Here is a 22839-nt window from a genome sequence, read left to right as displayed (position 1 = left end):
TTTTCCCCAATGAACTCTCACATACAGTGGATACTGCACCAGTTATCCCCAATATTCCCTGCTCTCGCATAGGACACCCACGCCTCCTGCTTTCACACAGGTCACCAACAGCTCTCTGCACCGGTCAGGCACTCAAACAAAGGAGTGCCTCACCTACCCTATACGCAGACTGCAGGAACCCTGCACGCACATGCGTGACATTACCGTGTGTGCTGAGCAAGCTCCTCCGATGGCAACTCCGTGCGAGATGCAGATCCCCCACAGTGTCCGTCGCGGGCCGGGGCTGCGCCTTTCCCATGAGTGCGCATTGCCCGGTGAGGGGGACTCGAAGGAGAGGGGAGAGCTCAGCCGGCGCAGTCGGTCCAGGCAGCACACAGGGCCAGGAGGAAGTTTATACATATGCGGCGGCGGCGCACAGTGGTGAATGTGATTCTGACCGCTGAAAAAGCGGTACATTCTGTACAATTTCAATTTGCCGGTACAGACTGTTAAAAAAAACGGTACTGTACCGGCAAATTCGGTAAGGTTGGAGGATATGTGTACGGTAACATGTGGTAATGTTGGGTAATGTATGGAAACGTGTGGTAATGCATAGTAATGTGTGGTAACGTGAGCCCTCCTACCTCCATGTTGGTTTGTATCTACCCAGTTTGGTTAATCACTGTTGTTTCCAATTGTAAAGCGCAACGGAATATGCTGGGCTATATAAGAAACTGTAAATAAATAAATAATCGTAATGTGTGGTAATGTATGGTAACGTGTGGTAATGCATAGTAATGTATGGTAACGTGTGGTAATGCATAGTAATGTATGGTAACGTGTGGTAATGCATAGTAATGTATGGTAACGTGTGGTAATGCATAGTAATGTATGGTAACGTGTGGTAATGCATAGTAATGTATGGTAACGTGTGGTAATGCATAGTAATGTATGGTAACGTGTGGTAATGCATAGTAATGTATGGTAACGTGTGGTAATGCATAGAAATTTGTGGTCATATGTGGTAATGTTACATGCATCTAAAAAACATATCCAAAATTCATACGTACCTTACACAATACACTGCAAAAACTCTAATCCACACTTATATCACCCATTGGTTATTGCAATGGCCTCCTTACCGGTCTTCCTAAGAACAGACTCTCACCACTGCAATCCATTCTGAATGCAGCTGCGAGGCTGATCTTCCTGGCTAGACATTCATCGTCTGCTGATCCGCTCTGTCAGTCCCTCCATTGGTTGCCTGTATATTACCGCATTAAATATAAAATACTCCTACTTACATACAAAGCCATCACTCTGACTACAGCGACTTATATCTCTTCACTTATCTCAAAATATATCCTCACCTGACCTCTCCGCTCTGCACAAGATCTGCGTCTCTCATCCACACTCATTACTCGCTCCCACTTACACTTGCAGGATTTTTGTCGGGCAGCACCACCCTATGGAATGCCCTACCACGGACACTAAGACTCTCCTCAAGCCTCCAAACTTTCAAGTGGTCCCGGAAAACTCCCCTCTTCAGGCAAGCCTATCATATTCAGGACCCCCACATAACCTCCAGTAGCATTCATATCTGATTGCATCCCATCAGGACTGTCTAGTAATCTGGTGGGACTGCCATGCTATGGAATTCTATCCTTATGTATCCTATTATCCCTATAGATTGTAAGCTTGCGAGCAGGGCCCTCCTACCTCTATGTCGGTTTGTATCTACCCAGTTTGTTTAATCACTGTTGTTTCCAATTGTCTGCGGAATCTGCTGCGCTATATAAGACACTGTAAATAATGTATGGTAATATATGTGAACGTGTAGTAATGCACAGTAATATTTGGTAATGTAGGGTACTATATGGTAATGTATGGTATTGTAGGGTTGCAGTCACTTGTGTTAATAAGGATGTATTTCTCAAGGGTTAGAAGGCAGCTTGCTGTTTTAACAAAGGGCGTTATTAACTAAGGGTGACATCTGAACAGTTAAAGAAACAGTTGAACAAACATTGAACAACCACAAAGATATACTGGAGGGCCACAGAAGGACATAAATCTTATCATCCTCCACTGAAAATCCAGCATTCAACATACTGCAGTTTGAAAAAAAACTCAGGAGCCCGAGGTGTGCTCCCTACCACCAGTGCTGTGCCTAAACACGTGCAAAGGGGGCCGTGCGTTCGAAATGGGCTTATCTCCCGGAGGAGACGGGCCCCGTTTTTCCCCTAACCCCTCTCAACCATAAGGCCGAAGAGGGGAAAATAGGGAACGGTGGGTCCTCTTCGCCGAAGCTTAGAGAGACCCTCATTCCTCAACCCCCGAAAGGGTTAGGACGGTGGGTCCTCCGCACCCGAAGGTTTGGAGAGACCCTCAGTGGACTTCCCTCCGCCTTGCGGCTCGGGGTCGTCCTCGGGGGGACCGCAGCTCTCCCCAAAAGGCGAGAGCTTTGGCACGTTGGGGAAATGGAAGGCCCGTAAGGGTCGACCACACAACCCAAAAAAAGTGACACACTACAGAAAACGTGAAAAAGTGCACGAACGTGGAGAAGAAGAGAAATAAATAATAAAGAGGACCCCAGCCAGAAGGCCGGGGTGGGGGTGTGAAAAATTGTCCTACCCCATCCAAAAGGACGAGGTAAGGACGTGCAGCCTATCCTAGAGGGGGAAGTGCGCAGTGCAAGTGCTTACTTGTGCCAGGTGATTTGGGGATCACCCGTGCAGGTTCAGCACCCCCGAGTTCCCCCGGGGGCACAGTGCAGCCTCGGACTTCAGGCATCCAGCCAGTCAGCGTCCGACCAAGTGTTTCTCCGCTCAACCAGTGGGCCCTTTCCGACCCCCGGCATGGGAATGGATACTCCACCGGGCCTTTTCGGTGAGTCTCCCCCGCAGAGGCCCAAATAAACCAACTGAGGAAGAAGAAACCACCTACTCAACGTTTCACCTCTCCCAGGGATTGAGTACTCAACATTCAACATACTGCAGTGAGTTACCAGACCCAGCATCACATACAGTCTGCACAGCCAGGACTAGGGTTGCCACCTCTCCCGGATTTCCGGGAATCTCCCGGATCCAGTGGCAACCCTCAAGTAGGCTTTTTTAGTTTCCCGGATTGCGGGATTCTCACATTGGATCGTTATACACTCTTTGTGAAATCATTCTGTATAGTTAAGGGACAGGTTTTGATACTAAGACAATGCTCTCCCTTTTATGGACAACTTTCAGTGTGTAAAGATGAATAAATTATACTCCCCTTTCTGGGCGTGTCTTCTTTCTGGTTTCTTTTTTCTCCAAATTCTTTGTTTACATTGAGGGGATCGTGGTTTATATATGTAATGCTGCTTTCAGACCGCACAACTGGCTTTGACCCTGTATTTGAAAACGTTTCCAAAAACGGGTCTGCCAGATAAAACCCCTTTCACACCGCAGCTCTTAAACGGCATATTACTGTTTAAGTGCCGATTTTTTGACACTGGCAGACCCGTCTTTGGAAACTTTCCAAATACAGGGTCAAAGCCAGTGCAGCCTTCAGCCCTCCCCTCCGTGCAGCTCCCTCCTCCCCCCCCCGCGCGCGTGTCGACCCCGCGCGTGTCTTATAAGAAAAGTGACTTTTGGAAAATGGCTGCCCCCATACGAAAGACAGTTTTTTTAAACAGGTTTTCCTATGGGGCAGCCATTTTCTGAAAGACACTTTTTTTCATAAGTGCTTCCGACCATACTGAACTGCAGTGCCGGGATCCACCATGGAGGTACCGGCTGCACGGGGGGTAGGTCGACACGGGGGGGGCGTCGACACGCGCGCGGGGCGGCGCCAGTGCTGTGAATATTTAATGAGCGCTCATTAAATATTCACTGCGCTGAATTTAGGACCCAGCTCATTGGCTGGGTCCTAAATACCGTTTCAGACCCGATTTTGAGCCTAAAATACCGGTTCTGAAATGGGTAGGACCCTGCATTTTAACCGGTTAGAAAAAACGGTATTTTCTAACCGGTTAAGTGGTCCTGCACCTTTCAGACCGCACAGATTACCGTTTTAAAACGGTAAAAAAACGGCAATATACCGTTTACAAAGTGCGGTCTGAAAGGGGCATAAATGAAACGCAGGATATATATACAATGGGTGAGTCTGTAACACAAACTCTCAAACCTGTCCCTTACCTGTACCTATTAGGAGATCTATGGGTAGTTCTCCGTATACATAGACTGGCCGAACCCCAAGTGTAGCGCTTATTAACCCTTCAAAAACCTTTATGTCTTTGCTCATTCTGTATAGTGACAGTATTATTATGTACGTCTCATAGCCAATATATGCCTTTTTTAAAATTAAATATTTGTATTTTAAAATTGTGTACTTCACTATAGCGCACTCTGATTTTCTCTCTCTCTCTCTCTCTCTCTCTCTCTCTCTCTATCTATATACACACACACACACACGCGTGTGTTTGTGTGTGTGTGTGTGTGTGTGTATATATATATAAAATGTGTGTAATGGGCAAAAATCGGTTGTTTTTAGCTATTACAGGGGCCCCTTTTATTAGGCATAGCCCCCTTCTCCAGGAGTGCGCGCGCATAAATTAGGGTGAGGGAAAAGTCTCCAGGGATCCAAGATTAGTGAGGTGGCAACCCTAGCCAGGACACTGAACTCCATGCTGAACTAAACCCTGTCCCACCCTGCCTCTGGCTCCCTTATACACTAACTATATTTTCTTAGGCACTTGTCGCTTCTAGTACATTACCTTCTCACTGCTTATTCTAGGCTACACCTACTCCATTCTATACTGCTACTCTGAACAAATGCTGTACTGGAAATATGGCTCCTCGAACCGGCCCCATACCAGTCCTCACGGTCAGGTCTCACCCCCTCTCAACTTCCACACAACCTAATTCCTATTTGCTCCGTGGCTTCCACACTTTCTTGCCTCTGACCTCCCCTCTATCATCCTTGGTGACTTTAACATTCCTATTGACAGCAATAATGCTGCCTCCTCTAATCTTCTTGACCTTTCCGCCTTCTTTGGACTTTCACTTCACCGTTTCCGAGTCCACGTGGATAGTGATGTACGGATAAAAACTAATATATATCTCGTAAAAACCCATGTCAACCTTTTTGTGGAGCAGACTCTGACATACTGTTCTACAGGTGGAGCAGAAATGGGTGTCCTGTTCTGCACATGTAGAGGGCTTTGGTATTCTCCTGTTATACAGGCAGAGCAGACTCTGGTGTAATGTATTAATACCAGTGGATTGGACTGGTCTCATTCCTAAATACACTAATAACTATTTATGGTCTCCTTATTATTAGAGAACCATAGTCTGGAATCTTGCATTCCATCCTGCACAATGACAGGATCTGTACCGCTATGGGAGAAGGGAGATGTGTTTTATGTTTGCTGGATTTCTGTAATATTCAGAATTTTATATATATTTTTTTAATTAGGGAGAAGATCTGTGTAATATTATGTGGGAAGATACAAAGGGAAAAGAAGAGATGGATGTTAGGAGTGACCAGCAGTGTAAGGAGGAGGAAATCCCTACAGATATCAGCACAGGTGAGTAATAATCACTTATTACAGAGAGTCACATATTCTCCTTGTTCTGTCACTACAGCAGCCTCTTATCCTGCACCCTCCTCTGTCACTACAGCAGCCTCTTATCCTGCACCCTCCTCTGTCACTACAGCGGCCTCTTATCCTGCACCCTCCTCTGTCACTACAGCGGCCTCTTATCCCGCACCCTCCTCTGTCACTACAGCGGCCTCTTATCCCGCACCCTCCTCTGTCACTACAGCGGCCTCTTATCCTGCACCCTCCTCTGTCACTACAGCGGCCTCTTATCCTGCACCCTCCTCTGTCACTACAGCGGCCTCTTATCCTGCACCCTCCTCTGTCACTACAGCAGCCTCTTATCCCGCACCCTCCTCTGTCAGTACAGCGGCCTCTTATCCCGCACCCTCCTCTGTCACTACAGCGGCCTCTTATCCCGCACCCTCCTCTGTCACTACAGCGGCCTCTTATCCCGCACCCTCCTCTGTCACTACAGCGGCCTCTTATCCCGCACCCTCCTCTGTCACTACAGCGGCCTCTTATCCCGCACCCTCCTCTGTCACTACAGCGGCCTCTTATCCTGCACCCTCCTCTGTCACTACAGCAGCCTCTTATCCTGCACCCTCCTCTGTCACTGTAGCAGCCGCTTATCCTGCACCCTCCTCTGTCACTACAGCGGCCTCTTATCCCGCACCCTCCTCTGTCACTACAGCGGCCTCTTATCCTGCACCCTCCTCTGTCACTACAGCGGCCTCTTATCCTGCACCCTCCTCTGTCACTGTAGCAGCCGCTTATCCTGCACCCTCCTCTGTCACTACAGCGGCCTCTTATCCCGCACCCTCCTCTGTCACTACAGCAGCCTCTTATCCTGCATCCTCCTCTTTCAGTACAGACTAATGAGGGGACTGGATCTGCCCAGTGGGGGAGTCAGGAGCCATCAGCCCCCTATTATACTTCTGCTCTCCCCCTCACATCATGTCACTGTGTGTTACCAGCCCAGAGATCTGACCAGTCTCCTCCCCACACTCTCTGGTGTATCTCATACATCAGGATCCATCAGCCCCTATTATACTCCTGCTCTCCCCCTCACATCATGTCACTGTGTGTTACCAGCCCAGAGATCTGACCAGTCTCCTACCCACACTCTCTGGTGTATGTCATACATCAGGAGCCATCAGCCCCTATTATACTCCTACTCTCCCCTCACATCATGTCACTGTGTTACCAGCCCAGAGATCTGACCAGTCTCCTCCCCGCACTCTCTGGTGTATCTCATACATCAGGAGCCATCAGCCCCTATTATACTGCTGCTCTCCCCCTCACATCATGTCACTGTGTGTTACCAGCCCAGAGATCTGACCAGTCTCCTCCCCGCACTCTCTGGTGTATCTCATACATCAGGAGCCATTAGCCCCTATTATACTCCTGCTTCCCCCTCACATCATGTCACTGTGTTACCAGCCCAGAGATCTGACCAGTCTCCTCCCCACACTCTCTGGTGTATCTCATACATCAGGAGCTATCAGCCCCTATTATACTCCTGCTCTCCCCCTCACATCATGTCACTGTGTGTTACCAGCCCAGAGATCTGACCAGTCTCCTCCCCACAGTCTCTGGTGTATCTCATACATCAGGAGCCATCAGCCCCTATTATACGCCTGCTCTCCCCCTCACATCATGTCACTGTGTTACTAGCCCAGAGATCTGACCTGTCTCCTCCCCACAGTCTCTGGTGTATCTCATACATCAGCAGCCATCAGCCCCTATTCTACTCCTGCTCTCCCCTCACATCATGTCACTGTGTGTTACCAGCCCAGAGATCTGACTAGTCTCTTACCCACACTCTGTGGTGTATCTCATACATCAGGTGCCATCAGCACCTATTATATTCCTGCTCTCCCCTCACATCATGTCACTGTGTGTTACCAGAGATCTGACCAGTCTCCACCCCACACTCTCTGGTGTATCTCATACATCAGCAGCCATCAGCCCCTATTATATTCCTGCTCTCCCCTCACATCATGTCACTGTGTGTTACCAGAGATCTGACCAGTCTCCACCCCACACTCTCTGGTGTATCTCATACATCAGCAGCCATCAGCCCCTATTATATTCCTGCTCTCCCCTCACATCATGTCACTGTGTGTTACCAGAGATCTGACCAGTCTCCTCCCCACACTCTGTGGTGTATCTCATACATCAGGTGCCATCAGCCCCTATTATACTCCTGCTCTCCCCTCACATCATGTCACTGTGTTACCAGCCCAGAGATCTGACCAGTCTCCTCCCCGCACTCTCTGGTGTATCTCATACATCAGGAGCCATCAGCCCCTATTATACTCCTGCTCTCCCCTCACATCATGTCACTGTGTGTTACCAGCCCAGAGATCTGACCAGTCTCCTCCCCGCACTCTCTGGTGAATCTCATACATCAGGAGCCATCAGCCCCTATTATACTCCTGCTCTCCCCCTCACATCATGTCACTGTGTGTTACCAGCCCAGAGATCTGACCAGTCTCCTCCCCGCACTCTCTGGTGTATCTCTGGAGCCATCAGTTGTCAGCTGTCTTCCATGTTTTTTCTGTACAATAATTATCCTAAGGAGAGAGGAAAGTCTATCTTATCAAGGATAAGTGATGTTCTCCACCTCACCCATTAATTGATCTGTAGTATCAATAGCCAGATTGGGATAACAACTAACAGCCTTTGGTACCGTCTGAGGGGCATTTGTTGTATACCCTCATACAAGGGAAAAATTCAGGATTATTCCTATGAAAAACTACCTTACATAGATAATCAGATCTTCCAACAAGGACAGGGAAGATATACTTTAAATATATTGTCTGAAGGTGTGACCTTATTCTGACTAATAGAAAATCAATAGAGAAATTGAAAGAGATTTGTAAACTTTACCCCTGATGAAGTCTCGTAGTGAGACGAAACGCGCCGGGTATACGGATGCAATTTAAAGAATCAAGATTCACTCCTATGAATGTAAAATGCTAATTTGATTCTATGTATTTTTATAAATATTGTATATATGTTGTGACAACAACACTGGAGTAGTGTTTGAGGTGATAACGCCTAGTTATGATTGATAACCCAAACTTATATATATATTTACTTTATAACCTTTAAATATAACAGCAACGCTGAAATGATTGCACACCAACACAAACTTGTATAAAATGTATGCCAAAGCTTTACTTGAAAAAATAGCTTGATTACAGGTATTTGCAAATGCAGACTAAAGCTTGGTACACATCTATACAATCCCTGTTTTCTTGCGACCATTCGACCAACCCCAGCTCCATCGGACCGCCCAGAAACAACAGCCGATACGCGCGTACACACCTGTACAATTTTACTTGCGACTACTCCCGTCCAGACAGTCGCAAGAAAAAGATTGTACCACCGTACACACTCTCCCGATTTGGGCTTTTGCCACGATATATATATATAAACTAAATTATCATAATGGGCTGGGTTAAGGGCATACCAAAACAAAGAGACGTGAGTACAGAACCTAAACAAAAGTGACGGGGTATGCGCCTAAAAAGCCGGCAAGGTGACTAAACTTCTATATAGAAATGCCGGCTAGGACTGTATGAATTAACGGGGGTTAACAGTGACTAATTGTTCTCTAATGAGTCCTAAATAAACACTGTTATCACTGCGTGTCTGGCCCTGCAATTAAAGTATAGACGCTGACTAGTCACAATATAAATAAAATAGACGTATCAAAGAGTCGTCTATGGTCTGTGTGTTCCGTCTATGGACGGTCAGAAGGCAGAGTGGTACCCGGGCAGCTACTATGGTTGCATCAGCCCGTATTCCTCTGAGCCCCTGCATCCCTGCTGCCTACATGTAGCCATAGGCTGTTTTATCAGTTAACCATGGCCCAAGTTGTTGTTATAAATCAGTAATTCCTGAAAGGTTGCTAGACTGTTGGGAGCCGGTCGAGCACTGTAAATCTTCCAGTTTTTTTGCCCTATATGTGATTATCCTGGGAATACAATGTCCTCAGTCACTGCGTGTCTCCTACAGATGGGCCCAGTAACAGAGATACCCCAGAGAGATGTCCCCGTCCTCTGTATTCCCAGGATAATCACATATATACCATGTCCTCAGTCACAGTGTCTCCTACAATGGGCCCAGTAACAGAGATACCCCAGAGAGATGTCCCCGTCCTCTGTATTCCCAGGATAATCACATATATACAATGTCCTCAGTCACTGCGTGTCTCCTACAGATGGGCCCAGTAACAGAGATACCCCAGAGAGATGTCCCCGTCCTCTGTATTCCCAGGATAATCACATATATACAATGTCCTCAATCACTGCGTGTCTCCTACAGATGGGCCCAGTAACAGAGATACCCCAGAGAGATGTCCCCATCCTCTGTATTACCAGGACTGTACAGAGGAGACTCACAGAACACCACAGGATGATCAGGTAGGTGGGATGTACCATACTGAGTTCTCACTACATGATCTGTAGAGAAGCTGTGTGTCTCTCATACAATAATAAACTGTTCCTATTTAGGGTGGAGGCCTGACTCATATTAAGGTAGAAGATACAGAGGGAGAAGAGACGGATGTGACCGATATTAAGGCTGAAGATACAGAGGGAGAAGAGACGGATGTGACTGATATTAAGGCTGAAGATACAGAGGGAGAAGAGACGGATGTGACTGATATTAAGGCTGAAGATACAGAAGGAGAAGAAGAGACGGATGTGACTGATATTAAGGCTGAAGATACAGAGGGAGAAGAGATGGATGTGACTGATATTAAGGCAGAAGATACAGAAGAAGGAGAAGAGACGGATGTGACTGATATTAAGGCAGAAGATACAAAGGGAGAAGAAGAGACGGATGTGACTGATATTAAGGCAGAAGATACAGAAGGAGGAGAAGAGACGGATGTGAGGAGGGACCAGCAGTGTAACATGGAGGAAAACCCTACAGAATCCAGCACAGGTGAGTAATAATCACTTATTACAGAGAGTCACATATTCTCCACTAGGTGATTCATCGCGCCCTACGGGCGCTCTTCACACCGTCGTAAGGGGCTGCGCCCCCTTAATTTGTGAACGTTTGTATATGAGAAATATGGTTAGAATTGTATGAAAGATGCCCTGTATTGCAACTTAGGTGTCCGCGAATCGCGGGAGGGGGGGTCGCGGAGGGTGCCGCAAATTGCAGGAGGGGGGGTCGCGGGGGGTGCCGCGAATTGCAGGAGGGGGGGTTGTGGGGGGGTGGATGCTGCGAATCGCGGGAGGGGAGGGATTGCAGAGAATCGCGGGAGGGGGGTCGCGGGGTGGGTTGCCGCAAATCGCGGGAGGGGGGTTACGGGGGCGGGGGTTGCGGCGAATCATGGTAGGGGGGGTCGCGGGGGGTGTGCCGTGAATCACGGGAGGGAGGTCACGGGGTGGGGTGCCGAGAATCGCGGGGGGGTGTGTGTGTGCCGTGAATCGCGGGAGTGGGGGTTGCGGGGTGGGGGGGTGTGACGCGAATCGCCACAAGAAAAAATCAACACAGAAAGGTCAACACATGTAAATGTTGACATAAGTGTGGCACTTCATTGGTGTCCATGTCCACACATGAGAATGAATATGAAAACATTCAAAAAATGAAAAAAAAAAACTTCAAAAACTCATGTCAACCTTTTTCATTGTCGACCATAGCCATGTCAGTGTTTTCCATGTGCAATTTAATTCTGGAGCTGCCGCGAATCGCGGGGGGGTGCCGCGAATTGCGGGAGGGGGGGTCGCGGGGGTGGGTGCCGCGAATCGCGGGAGGGCGGGGTTCACAGGGGTTTCGGTGGGGGGTTGCCGCGAATTGCGGGAGGTCACGGGGGGTGCCGCGAATCGCGGGAGGGGGGGTTGCGGGGGGGTGTGACGCGAATCGCCACAATAAAAAATCAACACAGAAAGGTCAACACATGTAAATGTTGACATAAGTGTGCCACTTCATTGGTGTCCATGTCGACACATGAGAATGAATATGAAAAAATTAAAAAAATTAAAAATAAATCTTCAAAAACTCATGTCAACCTTTTTCATTGTCGACCATAGCCATGTCAGTGTTTTGCATGTGCCATTTAATCCTGGGGCTGCTGCGAATTGCGGGGGGGGGGGTGCCGCGAATCGCGGGAGGGGGGTCGCAGGGGGGGTGCCGCCAATCGTGCAAGGGGGGGTCGCGGGGGGGTTCTTTTTGCCGCGAATCACGGGAGGGAGGTCGCGGGGGGGTGTTTTTTCCGCGAATCGGGGGGGGGGTCACGGGGGAGGGTTTGCCGCGATTCGCGGGAGGGGGGGGGTCGCGGGGTGGTGGTTATGCCGCGAATTGCGGGAGGGGTCGTGGGGGGGTTCTTTTTGCAGCGAATCGCGGGAGGGGGGGTCGCGGGGGTGTTTTTGCTGCGAATCGCGGTAGGGGGGGTCGCGGGGGAGCGGGTGTTTTTGCCGCAAATCGCGGGAGGGGGGCGCTCACCTGGTGGCTGTGGAGTAGCAGTGCTGGGCAACATGGGAAGGCAGTGGGTGTCTGGCACTGTCTGTGGGCTCACTGGGCTGGTTCTCTGTCACATACCTCCCAACATGACCCTCTCCAGGAGGGACACAATGCTCTGTTTCTAGACTTCCCCTTAATGTATGATTGCCATCACCTGTTTTAAACAGGTTAATTTCTCAGAAAGGTGTTCAGCACAGATGAAGGCAATCGCACATTAACCCCTTCCTGACAGAGCCTGTTTTTGCCTTCCTGACAGAGCCCTTTTTTTCAATTCTGACATGTCTCACTTAAGTGGGGATAACTTTTTTTTGCTTTTACTTATCCCAGTGATTTTGAGATTGTTTTTTCGTGACACATTGTACTTCAAGTTAGTGGTAAATTTTCGTCGATACAGTCTGTGTTTTTTTGTGAAAAATACCAAAATATCGTGAAAAAATGGAAAATTTAGCGATTTGCAAAATGTTAAATTTTCTGCTTGTGAGACAAATAATCTTACCACTCAAAATAGTGAATAACTAACATAGACCATATGTCTACTTTATGTTGACATCATTATTTCAACTTCCTTTTAATTTTTTGGGACACTAGGAGGCTTACAATATGAATAGCAAATTCTCAAATTTTCAAGAAAATTTCAAACACTGATTTTTTTAGGGACCAGTTCAGTTCTGATGTGACTTTGAGGGACTTGTATGTGAGACACCCCCATAAATGATGCCATTTCAAAAACTGCACCCCTCACAGTATTCAAAACAGCATTTTGGAAGTTTGTTAACCCTTTAGGTGTTTCACAGGAATTAAAACAAAGTGTAGGTGAAATTTCAAAATTTCTTTTTTTTTGCAGATTTGCAATTTTAATACATTTTTCTAAGGAACACAGTACATTTTACTAGAGAAATGTGACTAAAAATTGATTCCCCCAATTCTTTTGTTTTCATAAATATCCTATATGTGGCCCTAGTGTGCACGGTGACCAAACCACAGGCTTCATAATAGAAGGAGCACCTACTTGATTTTGGAGCCTCCTTTTTATGAGATTATTTTTTAGGCACCATGTAGGTTTCTAGGCACCATAACATGCTAAAAGTTAGGAACCCCCCCACAAGTGACCCCATTTTGCAAACTACACCCCTCAGGGAATTCAGCTAGGGGTATAGTGTACATTTCAAACCCGCAGGGGTTTCACCAATTGTGGTACAACTGGGCAGTGAAAATGAAAAATTATTTTTTTTACACAAAAATGCAGTTCTGGCTCCAAATTTGTCATTTTCAGAAGGTATGAAGGAGACAAAGCACCCCAAAATCTGTGCCCCAATTTCTCCCGAGTACAGCAATGCCTCACATGTGACCAAAAAATACCAGTTGGGTGCATGGCAGGACTCAAAAGGGAAGGAGTGATTTTTGGATTTTGCAGCTCAGATTCTGGTGGAATTTTGGTGGGTGCTATGTCGCATTAGCAAGACCCCCCAAGCACCAATACAGTGGAACCCCCCCACAAGTCACCCCATTTTGCAAACTACACCCCTCAGGGAATTCATCTAGGGGTATAGTGTACATTTCAAACCCCCAGGGGTTTCACCAATTTTGATACAAGTGGGCAGTGAAAATGAAAAATTACATTTTTTTACACAAAAATGCAGTTCTGGCTCAAAATTTTTCATTTTCAGAAGGTATGAAGGAGAAAAAGCACCCCAAAATCTGTGCCCCAATTTCTCCCGAGTACGGCAATGCCTCACATGTGACCAAAAAATACCAGTTGGGTGCATGGCAGGACTCAGAAGGGAAGGAGTGATTTTTGGATTTTGCAGCACAGATTCTGGTGGAATGAATGGTGGGTGCTATGTTGCACCAATACAGTGGAACCCCCCCACAAGTCACCCCATTTTGCAAAGTACACCCCTCAGGGAATTCATCTAGGGGTATAGTGTACATTTCAAACCCCCAGGGGTTTCACCAATTTTGATACAAGTGGGCAGTGAAAATGAAAAATTACATTTTTTTACACAAAAATGCAGTTCTGGCTCACAATTTTTCATTTTCAGAAGGTATGAAGGAGAAAAAGCACCCCAAAATATGTGCCCCAATTTCTTCCGAGTACGGCAATGCCTCACATGTGACCAAAAAATACCAGTTGGGTGCATGGCAGGACTCAGAACGGAAGGAGTGATTTTTGGATTTTGCGGCTCAGATTCTGGTGGAATTTTGGTGGGTGCTATGTCGCATTAGCAAGACCCCCCAAGCACCAATACAGTGGAACCCCCCCACAAGTCACCCCATTTTGAAAACTACACCCCTCAGGGAATTCATCTAGGGGTATAGTGTACATTTAAAACCCCCAGGGGTTTCACCAATTTTGATACAAGTGGGCAGTGAAAAAGAAAAATTACATTTTTTACACAAAAATGCAGTTCTGGCTCAAAATTTTTCATTTTCAGAAGGTATGAAGGAGAAAAAGCACCCCAAAATCTGTGCCCCAATTTCTCCCGAGTACGGCAATGCCTCACATGTGACCAAAAAATACCAGTTGGGTGCATGGCAGGACTCAGAAGGGAAGGAGTGATTTTTGGATTTTGCAGCTCAGATTCTGGTGGAATTTTGGTGGGTGCTATGTCGCATTAGCAAGACCCCCCAAGCACCAATACAGTGGAACCCCCCCACAAGTCACCCCATTTTGCAAAGTACACCCCTCAGGGAATTCATCTAGGGGTATAGTGTACATTTCAAACCCCCAGGGGTTTCACCAATTTTGATACAAGTGGGCAGTGAAAATGAAAAATTACATTTTTTTACACAAAAATGCAGTTCTGGCTCACAATTTTTCATTTTCAGAAGGTATGAAGGAGAAAAAGCACCCCAAAATATGTGCCCCAATTTCTTCCGAGTACGGCAATGCCTCACATGTGACCAAAAAATACCAGTTGGGTGCATGGCAGGACTCAGAACGGAAGGAGTGATTTTTGGATTTTGTGGCTCAGATTCTGGTGGAATTTTGGTGGGTGCTATGTCGCATTAGCAAGACCCCCCAAGCACCAATACAGTGGAACCCCCCCACAAGTCACCCCATTTTGCAAACTACACCCCTCAGGGAATTCATCTAGGGGTATAGTGTACATTTCAAACCCCCAGGGGTTTCACCAATTTTGATACAAGTGGGCAGTGAACATGAAAAATTACATTTTTTACACAAAAATGCAGTTCTGGCTCAAAATTTTTCATTTTCAGAAGGTATGAAGGAGAAAAAGCACCCCAAAATCTGTGCCCCAATTTCTCCCGAGTACGGCAATGCCTCACATGTGACCAAAAAATACCAGTTGGGTGCATGGCAGGACTCAAAAGGGAAGGAGTGATTTTTGGATTTTGCAGCTCAGATTCTGGTGGAATTTTGGTGGGTGCTATGTCGCATTAGCAAGACCCCCCAAGCACCAATACAGTAGAACCCCCCCACAAGTGACCCCATTTTGCAAACTACACCCCTCAGGGAATTCATCTAGGGGTATAGTGTACATTTAAAACCCCCAGGGGTTTCACCAATTTTGATACAAGTGGGCAGTGAAAAAGAAAAATTACATTTTTTACACAAAAATGCAGTTCTGGCTCAAAATTTTTCATTTTCAGAAGGTATGAAGGAGAAAAAGCACCCCAAAATCTGTGCCCCAATTTCTCCCGAGTACGGCAATGCCTCACATGTGACCAAAAAATACCAGTTGGGTGCATGGCAGAACTCAGAAGGGAAGGAGTGATTTTTGGATTTTGCAGCACAGATTCTGGTGGAATGAATGGTGGGTGCTATGTTGCACCAATACAGTGGAACCCCCCCACAAGTCACCCCATTTTGCAAACTACACCCCTCAGGGAATTCATCTAGGGGTATAGTGTACATTTCAAACCCCCAGGGGTTTCACCAATTTTGATACAAGTGGGCAGTGAAAATGAAAAATTACATTTTTTTACACAAAAATGCAGTTCTGGCTCAAAATATTTCATTTTCACAAGGAATGAAGGAGACAAAGCACCCCAAAATCTGTGCCCCAATTTCTCCCGAGTACGGCAATGCCTCATGTGTGACCAAAAAGTGGCAGGACTCAGAAGGGAAGGAGTGATATTTGGAGTTTGCAGCACAAATTCTGGTGGAATTTTGGTGGGTGCTATGTCGCATTAGCAAGACCCCCCAAGCACCAATACAGTGGAACCCCCCCACAAGTCACCCCATTTTGAAAACTACACCCCTCAGGGAATTCATCTAGGGGTATAGTGTACATTTAAAACCCCCAGGGGTTTCACCAATTTTGATACAAGTGGGCAGTGAAAAAGAAAAATTACATTTTTTACACAAAAATGCAGTTCTGGCTCAAAATTTTTCATTTTCAGAAGGTATGAAGGAGAAAAAGCACCCCAAAATCTGTGCCCCAATTTCTCCCGAGTACGGCAATGCCTCACATGTGACCAAAAAATACCAGTTGGGTGCATGGCAGGACTCAGAAGGGAAGGAGTGATTTTTGGATTTTGCGGCTCAGATTCTGGTGGAATGAATGGTGGGTGCTATGTGGCATTAGCAAGACCCCCGAAGCACGGTGAAATTATGAACCTAATATTCCATAGATGTGTGGTATAATTTAAAACACTCCTTTATACATAGGCCGGGTTTGTCGGGGCAAGTGTCACACTGGAAAATAGTTTGCTTTCTTATTCCCTTTTTATAGCAAACTTTGCACCTTTTTTGTGTCCTGCCCTTTTTTCCAGTGGAGGGGATTTCATCAGGAAAATGCTGCCCTGGTACAATACGGGGGCCAGTACTAGAAGTACTGGGGCCCTCTGCCTGCTGGTTCCCAAATATTAGGCCCTTTATGACTTCCTCTTGAAAGTGCATAAATGTCCCCCTCTGGCCGGTAGAACGGAATAGCACGTAAGCGTTATACAGTGCCATCTGGATGATATACACGGCCACCTTCTTGTACCAGATTTTTGTTTTCCGCAGGGCACTGTACGGCTTCAGTACCTGATCTGAAAGATCCACTCCGCCCATGTACCTATTGTAATCCAGGATACAATTAGGTTTTGAGGTGTGGGTACTGGTACCTCGTACAGGGACGGAGGTGGTACTGTCTCCGTGAATTGTTGTCAGTATAAGGACATCCCTCTTGTCCTTATATTTGACCAACAACATATTTTCGGTGCATATTCCCCTGCTTTCACCCCTTCTCATTACTTGGGCAATGTGCGTTTTTGGGAGGCCTCTTTGGTTCTTGCGCACAGTACCGCAAGCTGCTGTACCTCTTGAACCAAGGGCCTTAAACAGGGGGATGCTAGTGTAAAAGTTATCCACATAGAGGTGATAACCTTTATCCAGGAAGGGGTGCACTAAATCCCAGACAATTTTCCCACTAACACCTACGAGGGAGGGGGGGCATTCTGGCGGTTGAATTCTTGAATCCTTCCCTTCATAAACCCTAAACCTGTGGGTGTACCCTGAGGTGCTTTCACACAGTTTATACATTTTTATGCCATACCTTGCCCTCTTACTGGGAAGGTACTGGCGGAATTTAACCCTTCCTTTAAAATGTATAAGGGACTCGTCGATACAAATAAATTTTTCAGGGATGTACACCTCTTCAAATTTGGCACTGAAATGATCAATGACCGGCCTGACTTTGAATAGCCGGTCAAAGGTGGGATCATCTCTGGGTGGGCACTGTGCATTATCGGTGTAATGTATGAATTTAAGAATTGTCTCAAATCGAGTCCGGGGCATGGCCATACGGTAAAATGGAGTACTGTACAGAACATCTGTACTCCAATATTGCCTAATTTCTGGCTTTTTTACTATGCCCATATGAAACACCAGACCCCAAAACGTCATCATCTCTACTGCATCTACAGGGGTCCACCTAGCAAATGATGACGTGGGGTTTTGAGCAATAAACTGCTGGGCATATAAATTAGTTTGGTCCACCATTAAATTTATAAAATCATCAGAGAAAAATAATTTGAAAAAGTCAATTTCTCTGAGACCTGTGGAATCAAATTGGATTCCTGGCATGGCCAAAAACTCAGGAACCTGGGGCTCAAAATTGTCTGGTGGTGGGGTCCATACTAGATCAATTATTGGGGGGGGAATCTCAGCTGATCTACGGGGGCGTCTTTGAGGGGGTCCCTCATCAGCAGAGGAGGAAGAGGAGCTTAAGGCAAATCCTTCAAATTCCCCGCTTGCATCACTGGCTGTGTCAGAGTCAGAAGCAAGCATGGCATATGCCTCCTCCACTGAATACATTCTCCTGGATGATTGGGAGGACATTTGGGAGGACATTTGGGAGGACATTTGGGATGCCATTTTTATTTTTGTGTTACCGGTAGTGAAATGTTTCAACACGTGTATAGTGTAGGGGGGGGCACAAACTTTATTTCAATCCGGGGGGTATGTAGTGTGTAGTGTGTATGTGGTGCAGAAAAAAAAAAAAATACTTTATACCAATAAAAAAAAAAAAAAATGAAGGGGTTAAAAAAAAAAAAAGGAAGGGGTTAAAAAAAAAAAGGTCCTGCGCCAAAAATTGAGCACAGATGTTGGTCAGTAACGTCTGTCACTGAACAGCGCTCAAAGGCAACAGGAATTTGATCAAAAAAAAAAAAAAAAATAGATCAACCCTGTGCCGAAAGAGATGATCAGTGATGTACGTCACTGATCAGCGCACAGCGGCCACAGGACACCCACAAAATCACAGTGTGTGTAAAAAAAAAAATTAAAAAAATACCCCACAGCACACACACAAAAAAAAAAGGTGATCAGTGATGCGACACTGATTACCAGTGAGGTGCAGCAGGTGCACAACCTTTGGTGCAACTGACAGGTATATATAAAAAAAAAAAAACCTCTGTACCCCCAAAAAAGTTGCTGATCACCTCAGATATAGTGATCAGCACAAAAGGCGGGGACAGCAGACACAAAATTTAGCACTCTCTATCACTATCTCTCTCTATCTCTCTATCTCTCACTATCTAACACTATCTAACACTCTATGACACTGCAGCAGCAGCACTCACAGGTATATCTATATATAAAAAAAAACCTGCGCCCCCAAAAAGTTACTGATCAGTTAATTTATACTGATCAGCACAAAAGGAGGGGGCAGCAGTCAGTTATATAAAAAATATATAGCACAATCTGTCACTATCTCTCTCTATCTCTCTCTATCTCTCTCTCTCTATCTCTCTCTATCTCTCTATAACTATCACACTGCAGCAGCACAAAATATAGCACTCTGTCAGTAGGCCTCTCTCTCTATCTCTCTCTCTCTATCTCTCTCTCTCTATCTATAACTATATCACACTGCAGCAGCACAAAATATAGCACTCTCTGACACTATCTCTCTCTCTATCTCTCTCTATCTCTCTCTATCTCTCTCTATCTCTCTCTCTCTATCTCTCTCTATCTCTCTCTATCTCTCTCTATCTATCTCTATCTATCTCTCTATCTATCTAGCTAATACTAATACAGTGCAGCAGCACAATATCACAGTATGGCACAATTATTGCACAGGATCCAGGAAGCAATCAGCAGCGATCAGGTAAGTATTGCAGCAAGTATTTCTGGTCAGTATGGCGGCAGGGGGGTACGGTGACCGCACTGCACGCTTTCCAGACCGGAATGGCGTCTGCAGTGCAGTCACCGTTTGTTTAAATCTCCCTCCTTGGCTGTGATTGGTCCGTCGGTCCGACGGACCAATCACGGCCTTTGGGGGCGGGCGGGGTGAGGTGGGGTGACACCAGTGTCACCCTTACACCCCGCGGTGATTGGTGCTGTACTTTACAGCACCAATCACCTCTGATCCCGTGTCACCGGCGAACGTTATTCGCCGGTGACACAGGAAAACGCTGTGAATGGCTGTTCACACTGAACAGCCAATCACAGCGATCGCCGACGGGGGGGCGGCATCGCAGCCCCCCCGGGGCATGCACGGACATGTCTGCTGTCAGGGACAGCAGACATGTTGAAACTGTCACCGCGTCTATAGACGCGGTGACAGTTTAAATCCATGACGTACATTTACGCCATGTGTCGGGAAGTGCTTCCCGACCATGACGTAAATGTACGTCAAATGTCGGGAAGGGGTTAAGAGGAAAGTCCAGGAACAGAGCGTTATAGACACAGACACCCACTTTGAGTGACAGATGTAGCCAAATATATAGGAGATGCTCTGTCACTACAGCGGCCTCTTATCCCGCACCCTCCTCTGTCACTACAGCGGCCTCTTATCCTGCACCCTCCTCTGTCACTACAGCAGCCTCTTATCCCGCACCCTCCTCTGTCACTACAGCGGCCTCTTATCCCGCACCCTCCTCTGTCACTACAGCGGCCTCTTATCCCGCACCCTCCTCTGTCACTACAGCGGCCTCTTATCCCGCACCCTCCTCTGTCACTACAGCAGCCTCTTATCCCGCACCCTCCTCTGTCACTACAGCGGCCTCTTATCCTGCACCCTCCTCTGTCACTACAGCGGCCTCGGTACTTGTTTCCTAGCACGGCCACAACGATTTAGATCGTTGTGGTCGGAAGATAAAAAATCGGATCGATCGCATCGCATGCGACCGATCCGACCGACCGATTTTTCACCCGATTTTTTTTTTTTTTTCACCAGATTTTTTTCAATTGCCCCCCCAAATGTTACTAAGTGGGCTAGACCCCACGATAGACGTCAACCCGAAGCGTGGCGAGCCCGCGAGGGGCGGCGGTGCGCGTCCTCCGACCTTTTCATTCCCCTACTATCCACGTCGGCGTGGAGTTGAGAATATATAGTGTGGCGAGCGCAGCGAGCCACCGAGCCCGAAGCGTGGCGAGCGCAGCGAGCCCCGCGAGGGGACGCGTATAACTTCACAGGTATACGCGTCCCCTCGCGGGGCTCGCGGGGCTCGCTGCGCTCGCCACGCTTCGGGCTCGGTGGCTCGCTGCGCTCGCCACACTATATATTCTCAACTCCACGCCGACGTGGATAGTAGGGGAATGAAAAGGTCGGAGGACGCGTACCGCCGCCCCTCGCGGGCTCGCTGCGCTCGCCACGCTTCGGGTTGACGTCTATCGTGGGGTCATGGCGGGCACATAAAAAATGTGAAATGGGTCATATTGGCCCATTTCACCTTTTTTATCATTTTTCCCTATGTGAGATGGACTTAATCAAGTCCATCTAATCTTGTGCCATTATAATGGCACAAGACCGACGCGATCCTCCCGATTTCAATGTTAAAAGATTTTTTAACATTGAAGTCTATGGAAAAATCGGGTGAATCGGTCGGTCGCATCGCGGCCGATTTTAATTGGTCGCGACCGACCGATTGACCCGATTTCTGTCATTCAAAGGGAAAAAATTGTAAAAAATCGGCCACATCGTGAGGATCGTGTCCCTTAATTAAGAGCCACGATCACTCACGATTGTGGCCGTTCTAGGAAACAAGTACCGCGGCCTCTTATCCCGCACCCTCCTCTGTCACTACAGCAGCCTCTTATCCCGCACCCTCCTCTGTCACTACAACGGCCTCTTATCCCGCACCCTCCTCTGTCACTACAGCGGCCTCTTATCCCGCACCCTCCTCTGTCACTACAGCGGCCTCTTATCCTGCACCCTCCTCTGTCACTACAGCAGCCTCATATCCTGCACCCTCCTCTGTCACTACAGCAGCCTCATATCCTGCACCCTCCTCTGTCACTACAGCAGCCTCATATCCTGCACCCTCCTCTGTCACTACAGCAGCCTCTTATCCTGCACCCTCCTCTGTCACTACAGCAGCCTCTTATCCCGCACCCTCCTCTGTCACTACAGCGGCCTCTTATCCCGCACCCTCCTCTGTCACTACAGCAGCCTCTTATCCCGCACCCTCCCCTGTCACTACAACGGACACTTATCCCGCACCCTCCTCTGTCACTACAGCAGCCTCTTATCCCGCACCCTCCTCTGTCACTACAGCGGCCTCTTATCCCGCACCCTCCTCTGTCACTACAGCGGCCTCTTATCCCGCACCCTCCTCTGTCACTACAGCGGCCTCTTATCCCGCACCCTCCTCTGTCACTACAGCAGCCTCTTATCCCGCACCCTCCTCTGTCACTACAGCAGCCTCTTATCCCGCACCCTCCCCTGTCACTACAGAAGCCTCTTATCCCGCACCCTCCTCTGTCACTACAGCAGCCTCTTAGCTCTGATTCTTACCACACTGGCTAGTTGAGCTCTGTTCCACATACTGCTTATAGCCTTAACACATAGTCAGCATTACACACTGTAAATACCATAATAACAGTGTACGTGAGTGTGTGGTTTTGTGTGGTACAGGCTTCAATATGGTTAAGAAATTGACCTGCATGGTGTGCAGCACCAAGTTTATTCCAGCGTGACAGCCACAAGTTACCTGTGAACCATGTATGTCACCACATCCCAGTGGTGTTACCCCTCAGGTCAGCGGTGTGCCCCCCAACTCTGTGGTGCATCACAGATTGAAAGCCAGGAGCCCGCATGGGCCAGCAGCATTAAAACACTGCCGGACTCCGTCTCTTCCCAACTGGCTGATAATACTCAGCAGACACAGAGGGTACAGAGGGATTTGTCCATCTTATCTGCAAGGGTTGATATTCTCACCTTTTCCCCAGCCAGCCTCACAAAAGGCCTGTTACAGCCCTTGCCCCTGAGACTGATGATGATGATGATATTCTGGAAGAGGAGGAGCAGGATGAGGAGCCGGTCCAGGAACCGGCACCAGCCCATGGCCCTGAACCCTTGATTAGAGAGGTTTTAGACCTCCCTTTGGAAGAACCCACTGACACA

The 22839-nt window shown here is 47.5% G+C and overlaps 4 protein-coding genes across 9 annotated transcripts in view; 2 read left to right on the top strand and 2 right to left on the bottom strand.

Annotated features, from left to right (window-relative positions):
* The window catches only part of LOC146010000 (uncharacterized), a 475993-nt gene that overhangs the window by 273291 nt on the left and 179863 nt on the right, over positions 1 to 22839 (bottom strand). The gene's annotated exons all lie outside the window — the stretch shown is intronic.
* Positions 1 to 22839, top strand: part of LOC146010056 (uncharacterized) — a 260220-nt gene that overhangs the window by 186268 nt on the left and 51113 nt on the right. The window lies entirely within an intron of this gene.
* LOC146010017 (uncharacterized) overlaps positions 1 to 22839 on the bottom strand; it is an 83188-nt gene that overhangs the window by 22962 nt on the left and 37387 nt on the right. The gene's annotated exons all lie outside the window — the stretch shown is intronic.
* Positions 1 to 22839, top strand: part of LOC146010005 (uncharacterized) — a 730148-nt gene that overhangs the window by 696693 nt on the left and 10616 nt on the right. For 3 of the 5 annotated variants that reach the window (XM_083150763.1, XM_083150758.1, XM_083150762.1), the window contains 3 exons: positions 5428 to 5539; positions 9890 to 9987; positions 10078 to 10513. In XM_083150763.1, the coding sequence (XP_083006889.1) occupies positions 5428 to 5539; positions 9890 to 9987; positions 10078 to 10513 (646 nt within the window). The remainder of the gene's footprint in view (positions 1 to 5427; positions 5540 to 9889; positions 9988 to 10077; positions 10514 to 22839) is intronic. The other 2 variants (XM_083150760.1, XM_083150759.1) reach the window with 2 other exon arrangements.

The sequence above is a fragment of the Crinia signifera genome, chromosome 6 (assembly GCF_055691185.1).
Source record: "Crinia signifera chromosome 6, ASM5569118v1, whole genome shotgun sequence".
In the NCBI taxonomy this organism is placed as follows: Eukaryota; Metazoa; Chordata; class Amphibia; order Anura; family Myobatrachidae; genus Crinia; species Crinia signifera.
The sequence above is the reverse complement of the archived record's forward strand: the minus strand, read 5'-3'. Positions and strand labels throughout refer to the sequence as shown.